Source organism: Pseudopodoces humilis, chromosome 3, assembly GCF_049639895.1.
Source record: "Pseudopodoces humilis isolate 2021_Gansu_Grassland_sample_001 chromosome 3, ASM4963989v1, whole genome shotgun sequence".
NCBI lineage: Eukaryota > Metazoa > Chordata > Aves > Passeriformes > Paridae > Pseudopodoces > Pseudopodoces humilis.
Genome location: NC_142202.1, coordinates 92,820,418 through 92,840,435, shown reverse-complemented (window position 1 = coordinate 92,840,435; position 20,018 = coordinate 92,820,418). Strand labels below are relative to the sequence as shown.

At 32.9% G+C, this 20,018-nt stretch overlaps 1 protein-coding gene across 1 annotated transcript in view; it reads right to left on the bottom strand.

Moving 5' to 3' along the window:
- Positions 1-1,520: 1,520 nt before the first annotated feature.
- CSMD1 (CUB and Sushi multiple domains 1) overlaps positions 1,521-20,018 on the bottom strand; it is a 1,065,588-nt gene continuing 1,047,090 nt past the window's right edge. Inside the window, exons 64-70 of the mRNA XM_014251392.2 lie at positions 19,024-19,203; positions 17,313-17,357; positions 13,328-13,489; positions 12,166-12,278; positions 11,306-11,393; positions 4,885-5,017; positions 1,521-2,285 (exon numbers count right to left, since the gene is read on the bottom strand). Of these exons, the coding sequence (XP_014106867.1) occupies positions 2,126-2,285; positions 4,885-5,017; positions 11,306-11,393; positions 12,166-12,278; positions 13,328-13,489; positions 17,313-17,357; positions 19,024-19,203 (881 nt within the window). The 3' untranslated portion in view covers positions 1,521-2,125. The remainder of the gene's footprint in view (positions 2,286-4,884; positions 5,018-11,305; positions 11,394-12,165; positions 12,279-13,327; positions 13,490-17,312; positions 17,358-19,023; positions 19,204-20,018) is intronic.

Sequence of the window (20,018 nt, the reverse complement as noted above, 5' to 3'; positions counted from 1 at the left end):
GCAGTAATGTCAATTTTGAACACCTGTCAGAAACTTTACTCAGACTATGTCTTCCCTTCCTGGCCCACTGTTCCTACAGAAGCTCTTCATTTGCCAAGCAACTACCTCTGTGTGGGGGAGGATCAGGACAACAACTTTTATCTGATGACTGCTATTTCTCAGGAAATGTGAAGGGCTCTGAGATGGGACAGCAAAATGAAATTTACTGCACAATAACTTCAGAAAAAAAAACGAAAAAGAAAGCAAAAAGCTGCTAACAAAATGAACTAGGAACTGACTGGAAAGGGCTATTTATTAAATTTTCTTCAGAGTTTCTTCCTCATATGAAGAACGTAACAGCTGCAGGCCCTACAATTATTATGTATTATATTGCTGGTATTTTTCATCTAACAGATGTAGTTGTTAAGCTGACCAAGGGTTACCTTGAAATTTTTGTTGTGTTCTGCAACATTAGCTGAAAAACCTGTTACTGGGCTTATATTACCTTTTTGTTTTGTGTACAGCAGCCATACCCACACATACGGAGTTCAGAAAAACTTTTCAACAGGCTTAGATAGCGACTGGACAATAGGACATTTTGAAATTCAGAAAACTAAAACAAAACAACAGCATCAAAAAAAATAGTCTTGAATTAGAAGAAAAGCAAAACAACTTTCCTGTTTTTTGAACTCAATGTGTATGATTAAAACCAGATTTTGCTTTGTTACTTACTTTCATTTCCTAATTTTAAAACTCAATTTAATTAATCTGCCAATGACATTTTTGTTTATTTTCATTCAACAAAACCTCTAATTCTATGCAAATGTTAATGATTACTCAAACTTTATGTGTATAAATGTCTCTGTCTAACTGTGAAAGTACAAAAGCAGTAAGCAGAGTGTCTAAAAAAAATTTAAAATAAAGAGAAAACAAGAGTGGTTGAAAATTTCTCTGTTCAAAGTAGAAACTGAATGACCACATTTTATGGACAACTTGCACTGGATTTATTTATGCTACTGTAATGTGGTTTAGTTCCATGTAACATCAAAAAATGATGTCATATTTAAGGAAAAATGGAAAAAAATGCAAAAGGGAAGACTGTATTATGAGCACAGGCTCACAGGCTTTATGAGCTATCTAAAATAAATTACTATTCACATTTGTACATGGCAAGCAGCAATAGCTGCTAACCCCCCTGCTGTTAAATAGTATGATACTGACAGTGGTGACTGATGACTGATTTCAGAAGAAAACAATAGTGGCAATGAAAATTTCTTAGAAATGGGCTCTTGTTCTGGCTGAAAGTCTCCAGTGACTTCTAATCATGTTTACAATGGAATTTAGTCAAAAATTGACAAAAGAAACATTATCCTCTCTAGCACGAGATTTTAACTGGTGCTAAGCATGGGGGTCAATTTAATATTCCAAGTAAATTTATTGTGGAATGTTTTGCTTGGCAAAGAGTGAATGTCTATATACAATGGACAGTGTGTAGAAACCCTGTATATTTTTACCAGTATCTTACTCAGCCATTACACCCTAGTGCAAAAAATTGTGCATTAATATTTTGCGATATTAACGGCTGATTGGGGAATTGGCAAAACTGCCCTACGAATAAAATATACTGTAAGTTTTCCTAATTTTAGCAAGATTTCAATGGTAAAGCATTTGTAAGTGTATGCAACCTCAAGGAAGGCTGTCTCCTCCTTCAAGAGAGCTTTATTTCTTCAGAATATTCCCAGGGATAATCTGTGGTGCTATCATTTGTCACAGTACTCAAAGGATTTATCCAAGTGCCCAGAAGAACGCATTGAAAGGCATCCAGCCGCATACAAATATGAAGGTCTGAGGCATTAAATATGACAAATTGGCATGACTTGGCAGTCTTCCTTAAAGTGTGCCTTGGTTTGAAGCAGATGCAGCCAGGCATTTTGATCCAACTTTAAGATGAAAAAATATTCTTTGTCTGATCCCCCGAAGACTGACACGTTTTAACCAGAAAATTTAGCTGCATGTAGGCTGACAGAAGATGTTAAAGATTACAGCAGCAAAGCCAAGAGAAGGGAAACTGGTATATGGCACCAAAGGAATTACTGCTTGTCCATCAGAGGTATGGCTATGAATCAGTCATATTGGGCACTGAAGGCTATACCACTGTACAAACTGTGTTCAGAGTTGTATCAAACCTCACAGCCTTTGCCTCTGTGGGTTTTAAGTTTGTGTCATACATGGGGTTTTCAAATGAAGCTTGTCCATTACTGTTTTCATGTCCAGCATATCCATTGTACTGTACTTTTGGTCTTGTTCTGGGGAAAAAAACAACAGGATATTATCATTAGCAATAATAGACATTCTAATATTTCCACTCTGTCTGCATACAGCAGCAAGTGTCCAGAATATCTTGCACTTCAGGTAAGTGTCTGCAATTCCAGTTATATCAGGTAGATCTCCCACAGCATGTCTTTGTACCTCCTTAAATACTTTCAACTATTAACACTGTTAAATACCTTGTCCAAACATATTGATCAAATCCTAACTGATATTCACATAAATGTTGGCAATTCAGCATCAATTGATACTGAAAGTAACCAGTCTTTTATTTTTGATAGTGTTTTCTCACCATGAGAGACATCAGAATTTTAACAACATTCACATTTTTATGCAAAGCTCTGTTAGAACATATTAAGCTAATAATTAAATGAAAAGTAAACCAGAATTGTGCAGATTTTCTGATATATCTAGTAAAGTGATATCCTACTATTTTACTATTTTAAACTTAAATATCTTAGTATCTAGAAATATCTAAAGAAATATAATAAGAAAGTTCAGTATATTGTTTTATACATATAATTGTAGTAAGGCAAGAAAGAAGATAAAAGAGTGCAAAATATAAGTGTTTGTTGCTTAATAAATGTAAAAAAAATAAAATCTCATTATATAATATATATGACTCTTAAGAAAAGGGTTCTTGAAAGTAAAATTCTTCTTGTAAAATTATTCTGTTTTGGATAGCAGATAGGGAAAGCTATCACTGAAAGATATCACTAATGAAATTGACAATATGTAAATAATTCTGTCACTAATAAACATGTTTTTTTTCTGCCTATTTTAATTTTATAACTACTAAACAATCTTAGAAGTTAACTTGGAGCTTTCCTAAGAATAATTAATTAAATATATTTTATTTTTTCTCAGAAAGATTGGGATGCGGTCATCATTCCTGAAGTCATCCCTGTCAGCCAGATGAAAGGTACAACTGTGTAAAAAAGATCTAACAGCCCTGATCCTAAATAGATGATGTTAGTGTGAGATAGACCCAACAGAAACATCCATAAAATTGTACCCTAAGACCTTCGAATTCTCTGTTACAGAGAGCCTGTAAAGGAATGGCTACCATTGCATCATTTAGAAAATTTCATGTTGTTATTCTTATATTTAATGTAATTTCAAGAAAAGGCCTTCAAAACTTACAGATTCTGTTCTCTTTCCATTGGAACATCCTTTCTTTTGAAAAGTTTGACCTAAAATTAGTTTACCTCACTAATCAAATTGTTATTTTTTTTGATGGCAATATGGCCACGGTATCCTCTCTAAAGCCTGCAGTTTAGTGGAAGTAATTCATTGAAAGTAGAAGAAAAGGAAAAATATTCTTTGAAATATTAAATTATCAGAAACACTTCCTGTCTCAAATATAATGCATTTAAATTAGGCAGAACTGCAATGCTGCAGAGCCAGATCATTAAAAGAGGGATTATAGCTGCTTGTCTAAAGAATGAGTTTTATCTCTCTTAAATACATATGTATTTCTACTGCTCATATAGGGCATTAAAAATTTCATAGGATAAACTACAAAATGTACCCCAATGTCACAATATAATTTTTTTTATGAGTTTGCCTCTCTTTTCTCTTCCCTTTTCATTTAATCTCTTCTCCAGATCCAAATGCCTGTGCATTCACAATGCTCTTAAAAGCTCCCCCCACCACTGCAGAACAGGAGCTGTCTGAAAATGGAGACCTGTAGGCATCAGAAAGGTATCTTACAATATCAAGTTTGAAGATACATTTGACAGCTTTTCCTGGGTAATTTTTATGAATAAAAGGCTATACAATATTTTAGGACATGGGTCATTTTAACTGGAGTTCCCAAGTTTCAATTGCCCCCAGGCAATTTGTTTTTCCCAAATCATCTAATGCTGAGGTAGGCAGACAGTCTACTGCATTATAGGGCATTGGTGGAACCTCAGATTGTCTGTGTGATTTCTTGCAATCACAAAATACTCTTGGTATCATGATTTTAGAACAAAAGCTTAAAAAGCATGTTCCTGTTAAATACTATTTTGCAAATATTTCTCAGAATAAAAAAATTTTCAGAAGATATATAGATATCAGCCTTCAAAGACAATATTGTTGGATTTATATTATTATCTAGTGACATAATAAAAGTTTCATATGACCTGAAGTGGTGTCAATTCTTACAGTAATCACTAGCTGACTCAGCACATACTGTAAGTATTCACATTATGGGCTGTTCCCTCATGGGATTTATGGATTTTTAAGCTTGTATAATTAATATTAATAAGCTTTTAGAAAGAAGTAGCATACATTCAATTTAATAAAGTATTAAAATGAAAAAATAGAACATGTGACCTCAGATTTCAATCTGATTCAGACTAACGAACCAAGAAGGTTGATAGGTCTCTGCTCCTTAACAGAGCAACTCATTTTTCAAAATGTACACCATTAAGAACTGTCCTGCACTGAACTCCTTCATGGGAATACCTAGAAATACTTGTCTTTCTAGAGCAAAGATATTCTTAAAAGCTTTTAGCACTGTATTCTCTAGTTACCTATCAAAATCAAACCAAAAAGCTTATTAAATTATTGAATAAATAACATTTACAATACCTGTGTTTGTAGAGGTAAAATGCAAACCCTGATAATATTAGAGCAAAGAATGGTACCAGGATGGCAGCTGCAACTGAACTGCTGTTTGTACCATAATAATGATTTGAAAGGTCTGTGTCTGCACTTAAAGGACCTGAAATAAAACAAAAGGGGCAGAAATAAAATTTTCACATTATCTGTGGGGAGAAATAAAATTCCCATGTTATCTAGCTAATTATGTTCCTTTTATTCAAGAGTTAAACAAGATGGTGTCTTGATAAAATAATTCTATTTAAAAACTTGAAATAAATAGCATGCAGAATCATAGTATAAATATTGTTAATACCACTTCATAATATACCAATAACTATCAAAATTATTTGAAAATAGTATTCAGCAAGTAAAGTAACTATTAAATGCACTGACTCATGACTCCATTTAATAAAGTTAAGCCATATAACTTCTAAAAAACAAATTAATTCTACAAAATTCTACATGAAATTAATTCTTCAAAAGCCCCACATTCCAGCAGTCTTAATATTCAGTTTGGAACAAGCAACACAAGACCAGAACAAACAAGAGCAAGGAAGGAGAAACTGAGGATAAGCCACAGTGGTTCTGCTTGGCTCAGTACCCTCCCAAGGCTGCACCCAGCAGCTGTGTTTGCCCTGGGACAGAGCAGTGCAGAGAATGCAAAAGCAGTGGCCTGTGGCACAGCCTCGCTGGGCTCCTGCTGTGGACAGGCAGATAACCCAGACTGTAAAGCATTTTGCAGAACATATTTTCTCATCAGTATAGACACATCACTAAATTGCTTAAATAGTTGACCGCTTTGGTAATTCAGGTTGTGAAGGATGAAAGACAATTTTATGATGAAAAATACACAATATTTTATAGAAAAAGATTTTTTTTTGAGATCCAAATCCAAGTTGCCAGTTTGAAATCACAGCTCTTCAGAAAACAATATAGATCACATTCAAGAAGGAAAGACCAGGGCAGAGGGAATGTACAGAGAGGATCAGGCTGGGACAGATAGCTGAGCTTGATGTTTTGGGGTATTATTGCTGTTGAGAGTGGAGAAGAATAGGAGACGCTGCTGTTTACCTCTCAGAAATGCTCCAAACCAGCAGTACAGAGTGTTTCAAACACCACAACTCCCTCATTCATAGCAACAATATCAATCAGTCTTTTTAGGACTCTAGTGCAAACCAGTTGTACAGCAGAGACATGGCCACTGTGATAACTACACCAGTCTAGTAAAACATCTAAATAAGTTCAAACAAGTGAGAAAACAAAAAAACTGAGAAAAAAGTAATAATTCTCCTATGACCCCAGGAAATGTTCAAGGTCAGATTGGATGGGACGCTGGCAATATAGTGAGTAGTGTCCTTGCCCACAGCTGGGGGTTTAGAACTACATCATCTTTAAGGTCTCTTCCAACCCAAACCATTTTTTGTTTGTGATTTCTTGTTGTTCAAGCTCAATGAAAAAGACAAATGAGATAAGTTTGTTGGGTTTTTTTCTGTGAGATAACTTTAAACCGTAGATGTTTCAACTGTCAATATTAAAATGCCTTTGCACATTTAAAGAAATGTGTTAAATTTTAGGAAGTAACTAAGATACCTTTAAAATGAAGTCAACCTTCCTAGGAATTTCAGTATTGCCACGTTTGATCATTTAAAATATGACAAAATATTGCATTATAGTCTTTATCACCTAATCTTCTGTCATGTTTTAGATTTTTTACATATTTCTCTGCAGAACTGGCGAAGGAAAACCTTTTCAAATTAAGAAACCTATTATTGTGGTAATTGGGATCATGTTACGAGCTTTATCACACTACTCTTAACATTGAACTGTTTTAGAATACAACCATTTTATAAAAATATTTGGGGTTTAGTAATCCAGTACTTGTCCCAGATCTCAAACTGTGGAAATAAACTTGGCATAAACTTATGTATTTGTACTGCACTGTATATGTACTGGACATTCTTCAACTTATCCAAATTAAAGACAGACAGACTAGGGTAGTTCCAACAGTTAATAGACATTTTAGAAGTTCTGATTTAAATGCTTTTTATTGGTTAGAAGAAGTGATAGACTCTAAAATAAAAGCCAAAAAAAACTCACATTCAGCTATCACTTTCTTTATCCTTTACCACCACAATCTCCAGCTGATTTTCCAATTATTTGGAGTAATTAATAAAAAATATGGTAATGAACAAATTCTTTGAAGTCAACTTACATCAACAAAAAATCTGGGATTAGTATTCAGAGTCATATACAAATTTCAAAACAGAAATATGTGTGATCAATGAAGTCTTAATTTATATCTCAAAGCTGTTATCATGCCACATATGATAGATACATTTAAATGTACAAGAAGCAGAAAAAAATATAAAGTTCATAATAAACAATTCTTAGTATAAATTCTTTGGTTTATTTAGTTAATTTAAAAAAAAGTGTTGTATTGCTCAAGATTTAAAAACAGGCACAAAATTATACATAAAGAGTTTCTTTTAAGTTATCTGTGTTGGATAACTGATTAATTTAATACTCTACACCAAACTTCTGGTGGAGGTAATCATGTATTCTGTATCTCTACAGTTTTTTAAATAGCACACTTAAGGAAACAAAACTTGACGATTTTGGTTGAAGTTTACAATATTTAATTGGAGAGTTTCAATCTGGAGTTGATCAGGTTCAGACTCTGCATTGCATGTGCTTTTCATTGGGAAAAGACACTTCACTGAAGTTTTGCATATTCTAAATTTTAGTCATGTAGGAGAGTCAGTATAACTTCAACATGGTCTGGTCTACTTATTATAATAATTTTCAGAGCTGTTTGTGATTAAACATAGTGTGAATTGTGTCATTCTTCTGACAGCATTATCATGATAAGAAATGGAAAGCATATTGTACTGCCCAAATAAATGTAGTGATTGATCACATCTAAAAAGAGAAAAGTGGAAATGCTTAAATATACACACACACAAAATGTATGCAAAAGATAATTTGATTTACTTTTCATTAAAATAGCCATGTCCCTGGGAAACATGTTGTTTAATGGAGGGGTATTCAGTAAGGTTATGTTTTTGGGGTTTTTTTAACAGTTTACATAATAACAGGGTTTTAGCTGCTAAAACAGCAGCAGACAGGTGAATTCAAATTTTGATAACACATAGTGAAATCATTAATGTAAAAGCTGTGTACTTCTTGAGGTGATTCAAAAATACTCTCATTTTTACGTAATAGAAAATAATATTTTTTTAAAGAAAATACTGTGCAACCTGATCTCATGGTGGCAACCCTGCCCTTCTGACCCAAGCCATTTCATGATTATGTGACTAAGAACATTTTTTTATCATTGTTTGGATCTATCATATATATTTCTCTTTTGACTCCTAGCTCGGAGTTTCAGTTGACTGGCATCTGTACAGCATGGCTCAGTTTTACAAAGAGAAATGCTGTTCAAGTCAGAGAAAGTGTGACAGCAAAAGCCATGCAAGATTTAGAAAAGCAGAATTACATGCCACAGAGTAACTTCTGAGACAAGAATGGTTTGCGGTCAAGGATTAAAGAGAAAAAAATACCAATACAAAGCAAATCAGCAGCTTCCAAGGAACAACATAGGCTAGAACTTCTTCACCTGACTGAACCTCCTGGACAGCTAAGACTCTGGGTAGGTGCCTCACAGGGTGCAGACATGTGTTACCATACAGTTTCATAGCCCATTACTCCAGATATCTGTTTGTGCTTTAGCTACCACACAACAGCTCTGTACAATGGAGCTTTCAGTACCCTGTTTAGATGTAGAGTTTTCTTGTGAGTAATGGAAACTATGTGAAATGATCCAGAGAGGAAGGATGATTTATAGAGCAAAATTTAAAATTCGCATATCTCATGATATTCAACACTTTTAAGAGTTGATTAATTTCCAGTAATGGATGTGTATTCCACAGCCATTGATCTAATATAACATAGATGCAAATTAATTATGCATATTTCATTTTTTGTTAATAAGTTATGTCAACCTAGACAAATCAAAAAGTACTTTGAGGAAAGAAAAAAAAAAAGAAAAAAGTATTTCTCCATTGTATTTCTCCAGAGAAAATAAATACAGGAAAATAATAATTTTGTTAAGGTTTCTCTTCTCACAAACCCACTTTTCCATACAATTTTAAAGGAAGTGTCCAGACTAGATTGAAGAAGATTTTAGGATAAACATCTTCTAGAAATTTAGTTTTGAGGCATAGGCACTCAACAGTTGATGAAACTGAATTTAGCCATAGACCCACAGCCTTTAGAAACCAAGTTGCTATAACCTAACAGACAAAAAGCCCTCAGAAATTACTGATTACTTGGTAAAAGAGGTTGAATAATCTGGTGTCACAATTATTATGTCACTCTTAATAAGGCTCAGATACAGTTTTAGTTCTCTAAAAAGACTTACAACAAAACTCTTTGTCCGTTGGGTTGTTTTCTAAGGCTACAATCAAAATTGCTTCTGAGCGAGGATAAAAAGTACTAAGAAAGAAAAGTTCTTTCTATTTTCATGTCATTAAGTTCCAAGACTGAGCATACTCAGTTGTTTGAGCAGAGTTCTAATAATTGTGGCTTTGATTGCTGTATGAGTCATTCATTTAAGAGTTGGACATGATTTTCCTTGTCAGTCCCTTCCCTCTCAGGATATTCTGTGATTCTGTGATGCCCACTGAGACTAGTCTTTTTCTAGTATTGTGTGATAGAAAATTATTCATCAAATACATTGGTCTTTCCCACTTAAACAAGTAGTTCTCCATAAATACTATCTTTGAAGTATGGTTGTAGATGAAGATTTCATATTGCTTTATGTCTGCACCAGTTTATGTATATTTTTGTCTTACTGTAAATGCATCAAATAATTTAAAATACTTGAAAACCAGAAATATGTTAAGTCTTCAGACAGAGGATATGTGAGATTGTCTTTGCAGAATATCCATTAACAAAATAGGTTTAAAAACAATGTAAATTACCCCTGAATATAAGAGGATATTGACAAATATGACCTGTATTGGATGGAAATTTGCTGCTTCCTTTTAGTTGTTGTTTATTCAATACAGAATAAGCAATTTATATAAAAACAGTGTCTATTCAGCAATCTTGTACAAGAGATGGTATCTGCATTAGCAGAAAGCTCTCTATCAAGATGTCAAAGCCGAAGATGGGAGGTCGTCAGTCCAGGACTGTAGGATTAACTTGGGTACTCTGGCTCGTTATTAGCCTTATACAAACTGAGCTCTTATATTACAGCTCTCAAGGGTGATATGGACAATGTTTTCCACTACTGTAGAATACATCCACAGAAGACTTCTGTAACTGTTTAACTTTCTGCTTATTTTTCATTTACTGCCATGAGTTATCAATTTCGCACAGAATCAAACTTTTGTTTTAGGTAGCTGTCAGTTTTTAGTCTGGGACTCTGAAGAGCTGGATTTCTGCCCCTAGTCACTAAACATATTTAGCAATTTGAGAGATGGCCAAAACAAGTAAATCCTTAGCATAACTGCTGTTACAGTACTTAATAGAGCAAAGAAGTACAAGAGAGATTCGAGAAAACTCTAAAGAGTGCTGTGTACATCATCAGTGGAGCTAATGGAACCAAGGCAATTTATAAAATGTACATACAGTCTGCCATAGAGATATTGGCTAGGCTGTCTCCTTTTCCTAGACCAGCACTTTTCTGTGTATATACTGTGCTTTGACCACTTTGCAGTAGTTTCAGGATCAGGAAATGCAGATGCTTAAACTTGGTATTTACCAAAATATTTTATGAGAGAATATTTCATAAGTAAATTATATAGTTTTTATGATAAAACTATTTTACGAGTAAAATAACTAGTCCTATACCAGCTGCTAAAGCACTTGAGCCCATAGCTGTATTACATACCTAAGACACCATTTAATATTTTTTTTATTTTATACAGTGAAGTAAAATTCTGTCCAAATACATATAAATTCTGAAAACATCCACCAGCAACTGTCACTCTCCAAATGACACTGCCAAACGTAGGGATGATTCTGTTCTTCTAATTTCTTATATGATTCTGACAACAATTTATATATTTAAGCAGGAAATGTGCTTGTATTGCATGATATCTCTGGTACTTTCAAAAAGAAACGCAAGTGCTTCCAATAGCATTCTCTTTAAGAGTGCAACACGACAAGCATCCTGCATTTACTGGGTTGCTACAGTAGAAAACCTGTTATAGTAACATATTAAGCAGAGTTAAATTAGGATTTGAACTGTATATTTCAAATACACATATTTGGTTATGTTTTATAATAGGAGTAGTGTAAAATAAATGTGCCTACTTCAGTTAGATAGCTGAGTAATTATTTAAATTCATTTTTGCAAGACCCCAAAAGATTATACATATTATGGATCAATGAAACCACGTACCTTGTCTTTGGAGCATAAATTTTCCGAAGTCTTTTCCATGTATATCACCTTGATAGGTAAAAACTCCTCTTTCAAGACCTGAGGATACCTAGAATATGTTGAAACAGAAAAAAAAAATTCTGAAATGAATAAATAACAATGCTTAGCCACCTGTTTTTCTGACTTAAAATAGATAATATAGAGCCCAGATTTTCACTTTTAGTCTTAAAAATATTAGTGAATTTTCGATGCTTATACAATTTTTGTTATTTAAAATATTTTATTTATTTGCACTGGTATTAAATGAAGTTTCAAAATAACATCAGAATTATTTTATAATATCTAATGTATATTGCTGTCTTTTAAAATTCTTGAAATGTTATATTCATAATTGAAATAGTATGCAGACACAGAAGCTTTAAATCTGAATTGTCAGATTTAAAACTATTTTCCATAGAAAGTATCATGAGGCAGAAAGAAAAAATGCAAAAAGTAAAAGAACACTGTTTACTTTCAAGATTGCTTTTACCTTCAAAATGTACTTTTATTACAGTGAAGTATTTATCAAACCAAAAAATGAAATATTCCTAAAGATAAAATTCCCACTCCCATCTAAGGAAACAAGGCAAAACCATGGCAAAATATGCTGATTCACTCCTCCTTCCCTTTCATAAACTAAAAATTCCAATCAGAGTACAGCAGATAGATGTTTGTGTAGGTATTTTTGAAAGAAAAAAGGTAATCCAATCTCTACACTGACATCCAGAGCACTGGATTACATATTTGTAATACAAAAAAATGGATACAGTCACATAGATAATCACAAATTAATTCAGAATTTGATCTCAGCCATCTTTATCCATAGCAACCTGGGTACTTACATAACCATCTAATGCCCAGTTGTCGTTTTCATACTTGCTTACAAAAATGTCACTTGGTCCTTTAATCTGAAAAGCTTTCAAGAGCAAATGGGCTTCTTCCTTCTTATAAACACCTATTAAAATAAAGGAGGAAAGACATACCTTTTAAACAAGTTCTCAACCAGTTTGTTCAAACATTCCTTCAAATCTAAGTATATTGCTCTAGAACTAGAAGAGTTCATAGAAAACATCCTGTAATAAAATAATTTCATAATATGGAAAACCTCAACATTTAAAATACTGTAATGGCTGGATCTTATTTAACTCTTCCTTTGCCTCATCATACTTGATAAAAGTATGTAAACAGGTTTGTATTGTTTAATTTTACACATAATAGGAGAAGAACAGTTGTCTTTTTATAAAGCATTTCAGTAAGTTTGAATATAGGTAGAATTCCTTCCCTGGAATTTCCTTGACCTGGAAAAAAATGGATTTTACTGATATCACGCCAGTATATTCCTACAGTAGATATTAGTAGTGCAGTGAAAAAAGATTCCTATTTGGCAATAAGCTACTGCAGTTCTCTGAACTCTTGACCTTAAAGGATAGTGATAGCTGATAACGCTCTTTTCAATATAACTGACTTGAGAGGCTAAATCTGAACATCACACTTAGATTTGCAGAAAGGAATGCATGATGTTGATTATAAGGTATGCTTAATCTACAATGTTATTTAATTATCTGTGCCTATTTTATACTATGCCATTATTCTTAACACGTTGTTCTAAGGTCAATATTAATCACTATTTATTAATTGATCTTTCCAATGGTACAATTCTTAATATGCCTATATTTTAATATGCCCATATTTTGTCTGCCATTTCAGTATTTCCTGTGATTTCAACACACCAATGCTACCCAACAGTCTGAGATGAATAAACTCTACCTCAATATCCATTTGAAATATAATGGCTTACATAGATGGGTGACTGCATATGAATTGACAGAAGTCCATGCAGACCATTTTGTTAAAACCTTTGCTTTTGCAAAAGAAAAATTTTTTTAGCAAAAATATAATTTTTGTTTCATTTTCCATTTGAATGAAAATGCATCAAAATGCATCAACATTAAGAAAAAATAAAATTAAAAGAAGAGCTTCTTTAACTCCAAATTCCAAACCTACCTGATAGTTTGAGTTGTATGTTGGATGCCTCAATGAATGTGGCATTCACTTTGCTGCTTGTAGTATTGAACCAATCAACAGTGAGAGTAGCAGGCTGTCTTTTTCCTAAATATTCATAAAACCCTTTCCACAGTGAATTTATAAAAAACACATCCGAAGGAACTAAATAAAAGGGGGGAGGAGAAACAAAGAAATAAGTAAACTACAATGTAATAACAATCTTTCTAGGCATACTTATGCTTGCAAATTTTTTTTTTTAGACAATCAATCCACTGTTCTAAGGAGGTATTATAGTAAAAATTTTAACAACAATACAGACAATATATCTAATAACCTTTCCACACAAGTGCCTATAATATACTACACCTGTCCATCATGGTATATGTTCTCAAATAACCCCACACTTTATGGCTTGTGTGATTCAGTGAATGTCCTCAAGACTATGAAAAATAATGGACTCTTCCCCTAAAGCCCTGTACCTTTAAGGTACGAGGAAAAGAAATATAATATTATTCTGAAACCAGAGATTCCTGGAAGGAAACACTGTCTTAGGCCATACCTTTTGTTTCATGGATCTATTGAAACATCACTGTGTGAGATTTTCAGCTGAGTATCAAACGAATATTCAAATGAATTGACTGAATTTCTGGTACAGTTTTATGAGTCATTTTTAGACTTCAAAGCTTTTTTTCCATACAATATTACTGCACCTATGAACAGTGAAGCTTTCAAAGAATTAAACTGAGGTTTTTTTTGTTTAGAATAAACTGCCATTTCTCAGCAACTGCAGTTTAAACTATCTGAAGTAAAAAATCCTACAAAATGAAGCATGAATTATTGGAAGAAATATATGTATTTGGATTATTTATTTTATGTGACTGATATCTTTCCTCTACACAGAAAAAAAAATATTTAGATATTAGATGTATTTTAAATTGTTTAACTAACCACATTATATCTTGACAAAATGACAGCCCTAGCAAGTATCAAAATTCAGCCTTACTATCCATGACCACTACAAATGATACCTTCTAAATAGTTCAAGACTGACATTAGAAGTGTTTCACACTCTTCTGATTAAAATCTTAAATTAAATAATTGGATTATTCTTATTTTTCATTTTGTCAAACTCTGAGGACATATAAAGGCAGCTGTCTTTACAGAAGGAAATTTATCAGTGCAGGTATTCTCTGCAACCATTTAAAAAAAATCCCATGGATATTTCCTCGTCTACCTAATCACTTACTGCAAAAATTAATCAAAAAAGAAAACCAGGACAATAATACTTGACATGAAATACATCTGAAAATCAGAGGGCTAATTAGCTGATGACTAAAAGATAAATAACTTCTTCTATATCTTTTGCCTCTAAGTTGTGAACAAGCAGATGTCCAAGCTCACTGTGGAATGATTTGAAAACATCATTAGCATGTTATTGGTTCTATCACTGGATTCCAAATTAGCAGAGACCTATTAAATGGCTTTGAAAAAACAGCTTTGAATTGTTGCATTTCCAAAGTAAAAGTCAGTGGGGGGCTTTACACAAGGTTACCTCAACTTACTACCAAAAATCAGAAGCATTACATTTCAATTGGTATGTCACAGTCCTTAGAATTTGTATAATTTCTGAAAATACATGGATTCTGTAAAGAGTCTTTCAGACTCTTTTTCCTATGCATTTCTCATTTTTTGCTATTATAGTGACATAGCTAAATTTGAAACTTGGTATTCTAAAATTAAATATTACAATTTTTTTTATTCATCTATGTTTTTAGTCAAAATTGTGTGTCTGACATATTCCCATGAAGGTGAACATCTAGCATTAGTGGAATGAACCAGAGAGGTATTATGTAACGCTTTTACAAAGTACTTTTATAAAGTACTCCATACTTTCACCACGTTCCAGCATCTTCAGTGCATAGTTTGTCTAGCAACTCTATCAATAATAGCTCTTAAATTTTGCAAAATAGTACCACTGACTCAGTATTTACAGAGCTTGCACTTGCAGATGAACAGAATCAGTAGGGGGAATAAAATATATTAATGCTTCTCCAGTCATGTTTTTTTAAAATGTTAAAACGCAAGTGCTGCAGTCCCCAGGGATGTTGCTTTGGAGAGGCTCTGAGACAATTGTGCTGAACCCTTACAAGGTCCCCGCCTTTCCTCAACCCCTGTGGGCAAATGCAAAATGAGAAAAATGAGCTGGCTATTAGTATTCCAGTACTGCACTGACTGCACTGATTGTTCTCAGAACACAACAATTGGGAAAATCCATGGCTACTCATTAAAACAGCTTCCTAACAATTTTTGCGAATACTATACAAAGCAGTGAGGACTGTAGAAACCAAAAGGAGTAATATAGCTCTTAATTCTCACACAGATATTGTAAGAATTCTTTAGTTGAAACTTACACATCAATCACTAAAAATGTTTACTATTGCTTATGAAGACATCAACTCTGCCAAAAAAGCCACAAAACCAACAAATATAACTTGCATTCCTTTGTTTAAAGGCAAAAAATCACGAGCACAAATCTATTCTGTACTGGAAAATATTGTTTACCAATATTAGCTTACTTGTGTTCAAAATATAGATAGCAGCCAATCAAATAGTATCAAAAATAAGATAACAATGTAAAGAAAGTGTTTCAAAATACATAATGTTCTACAACAAAGAGAATTAACAGTTTTGAAACACAGAGTTTAGTGCAGAGTTGTTTTTTGAAAGCCACTTAAAACTCTTTCTAAATTACTGTCATTTGTTGAACTTTTCTGCTTACTATTATTGGCACTTTCAATCACAGCATTTAATTTTTTTTAATAGCTTTTAAATAGTACTTACCAAAACTACTTATAAAGGACAGGATACAGTGTGAATTGACACTGACACTCTGTATAGTGAATATCTTTAGAAACTAGGTCTACATTTTAATTTGGCATTGAAACTTCAAAACCTGTGCAGTAGCAGATTAATGTATACCTTAAATGTTTGGTGAGGTGAAGCCTCCAATAAATGAAGACTGTATATTCATTATAATGAATGAACACTATAGCCTGTTTTATTGTGAGTCTGTAGAAGTAATGCATTTCAGAAGAACTCATTTATGGATTCACCTGACACTATCACTAATAAACTCTCCAGGAAGATTAATTATTAGCAGAAATACCTTTTTATCCCATCTGCTATACAGAGAGTCCTTCTGTGAACTGCCATGAGTGTGAACCATTAATTTTATTTTCCCTGCAGCTTTGCTAAAACTCAAAATATAGTACTATAAGCTCATTTATTTGGTGACAACTGCTTATTGTTAAATAAGTAAGTAAAAAAAAAAAAATTAGGACTTTCATTTTCTGAATGAGGACTTTTCAGATGAATTTGTCTATTTTTGCCAATGGCAGGAGGAACAGGTCAACTGCATACGTGTTCATGACCTGTAACAATAATGTTTGCCTGCCTTGTCACATGCCTGCTGGTCTACACTGTTCTGGAAACCCTGTTTTGGAGTACATGGAGAGTTTCTGTGAAATGATGGCCAAGAATATTTCCAAAACTGGTTTTGGGTTGGGGTTTTTTATACTTCTTACAACACTTGAACTGTAAAGGGCAGAACTTGAACTGAACCTAATCCCTGCAATTATAGTATACACTCATTATAAGGCTCTCCATTATAGCAATCTCTCTGATATAAAACTACACCAAATCTGAAGTTTGTGTATATAAATTTCTTTTGTCTGTTAGAGAGGAGATTTTATGCAATTCACAAAATTGGCATTATAGAAATTTAACAAATGTTCTTTGTGAAAGAATTTCATAGACTAGATTTCACATGTCATCTGTTATTATGAAAGACCTTAACATTTATATTCCTTGGAAATTAATAACAAATACTTCACTAATATATTGGAAATAGTTTTGTTATCCATAACAATCTCAGGTGTAAATCAATTTTATTTATTTGAATCTAAAGCTCTTCTTGTATACAAACCTGGAGTTTTAGTAATTGTTTCATTAACTTCTCTCACTCCTTTACCTACAAGTAAAAAGACAAATTATCATTTTCATGAACATATTTTTGTGGGTTTTTTTTTTTGTTTGTTTGTTTGATTTTAAATAGAATGTTAAAACAATACCTGTTGGATGCAATCGTCTTTTATCCAATAGAGTCGCTTTTAAAACAAATAACTTGTCTTGAATACTTTACATGTTTAAACATATCCTCTTGCACAAAAATATCAGAAAATAATTTAGGTAAGCAACATTTTTACTGTGGAAAGTTGTCTGGCTATATAAGTATTTCGTACATTTAGGGCTAAAATGTTTATATCAGTCCCAGTGCTATAAAAGAGAGCCTTATAGAGGGGACAAATACTATATCTAATTATGAATAATAATATATTATGTATAGGAAAAATTCTGTTAAAAAAGACTGATACATTTGTGACACAAACCAGCAACAGCCAGATAGCTTGATTTATATAACAGGATCCAATATCATGGGAAAGGGTCACAACTTGTGAATTAAAAAGGTGTAATTTGCTACATTCCTGGTACACTCAGGAAAGTTATGTCCATTGATCCTGATCAAGTTCTGGACTCATCATTTGGCACATCAGAAAGGATAGTGTCCCATTGGAAGGTTTGGTCTTGCATATTGGGGCTTTTTTTCTCTTTAGGAGCTCAGTAATTAGACTGATCAAGTGTTAAGAAAGCACAAAAAGTGTAGGACACTCAATGAGAATTATACCTAAAGACCATAACCCAGTCTTATAGAAATCTTTCCTGTATTTTATCTTCAATAAATAAAACATCAAAGAAACCCAAACAAAAGATCATTTATCTCAAATTAGTAACTATGCTGTATCAACGAAAAATCATCCTTTAGAGACACAGAATAAAGATAAATTATGACATATAGATCATATAACAATGCTCATCAAAGAAGTCTGCCCTTACATTAAAGAAAAATAAGTTTTGCTCAGACATCAAAACTATTCGGCACACTTTGATATATTAAAATTAAAAATCATACCAGAAAAAACTTTCCCAACTATTTTCCTCTATTCATATTATAAATATAATTTTATTTTTCTGAATTGAGAACTAACAGCCATGTGGATTTGACTGTGAAAAGCAAATTCAGACCTTATAATGATTTATTTAGATCTACTCTAGAAAACTACGTAAAAGTTACACTGATATAAAAGTGGATTATATTGCTGAGATTTTTTTTTTATTTTATTGTTCATTTTTATTTTGTAAGATTTCCTTAGACTAAAAGCATACCTGCATGAATCTAAAAGCTAGGATATTAAATAACTTTTCTTGTTCTTATAGAAAATCATATATTAAGCACTGAATACATTGAAATACTATTTCAAACTGTGACCTAAAGATAAATGTAGTTAAAAGTAGTACTTTATATTGTTTAGGTTTTGTTTGCTGTTGTTAAGGGTAAACATATGTATGTGTGCGTGTGCACTTGCACACATATATCCTCTTTTCTTCCTGCATGTATTCTAGATGTTATGTTCACTTTGATTTCTTCACTGTTTCTTTCATAAAATAAAAGCTACTGTTCCGTGAGTGTCATTAAATAGTAAGTGGAAAAAATTAATACTAATAGATAAAACAAAAATGTCAGGGAAAATTAATTCAAACCCAGTAGGATCCAACAAACCACTTGAGTAATGACTTACTTTTACAAATAGGTGATTTTCCTGTCCATTTCATATCTGGTTTACACGTCCGATGCTCTGATCCACCAGCAAGAAAAAATCCTGGCTGACAGGTATACACCAAAGTATACCCTAAAGTAGGAAGATCTATTGCTTTCACATCTACATGTGCCGGTGTTTCTGGCTGCCTGCAAGCATGAGCTGCAAAGGGGTTTTTACAGTTAGAAAACGTAGGGGTAAGCCGTTTCCATAGAGTTAGAGTATCCAATTTGAAATAAATGCATGACAACTCTCGATAGCTTTTGGCACTGTCAAGTAGCTATGTTACTTGTAAAAGTAACACTCAGAGTGTATAGTTATATTATTGTGGGATGGAAATGATACTATCTCGTATTTTCAAAGAATAAACCAAAGTCAAATCACACTAGGGATCAGAAAACAGTTAAAATGAGGGGAAATACATGCCATTGTACAGGGTGCAATGATTGGTCCTGTGAATTATTGTATTGTCACAGCTTAAAGCATCACTTCCACTTTGTGTACTGAAAATTAGAGTGGCTACTGGGATAAATAAATGCATTTCAATTGAAATAACGGTTCCACAATAATGTTTTGTCATAGAACATTGACTATAACAGATTTGGTTACTCTGTATGGTTCTTTCTCTGTGCCACATTGTGTTCATTTAAAACAACCCAAAGATAATTTAAAACAGGATAAGAATCTAAGGTCATTGTAATTAATTACTTTTAGCTTAGTGTATTATAATACAATAGTTATTTAATGTCCTCCAACTCACACAGAGCTATAAGTAATTTGCATAACCATGCATAACCCAGAATAAATAGGTTTTGTTGAGTTCTTGTTTATGACTCACAAAATACTTGGCAAGAAAATAGTTCCATGCATATTTCAGGCCACTTTCTATCCTTTATTAAACAACTACACACACAAAAGAAATTCTAGCTTAATTCTAGCTAATGCAGTAGGTTAACTAGAAGAGATTTTTTTGATTA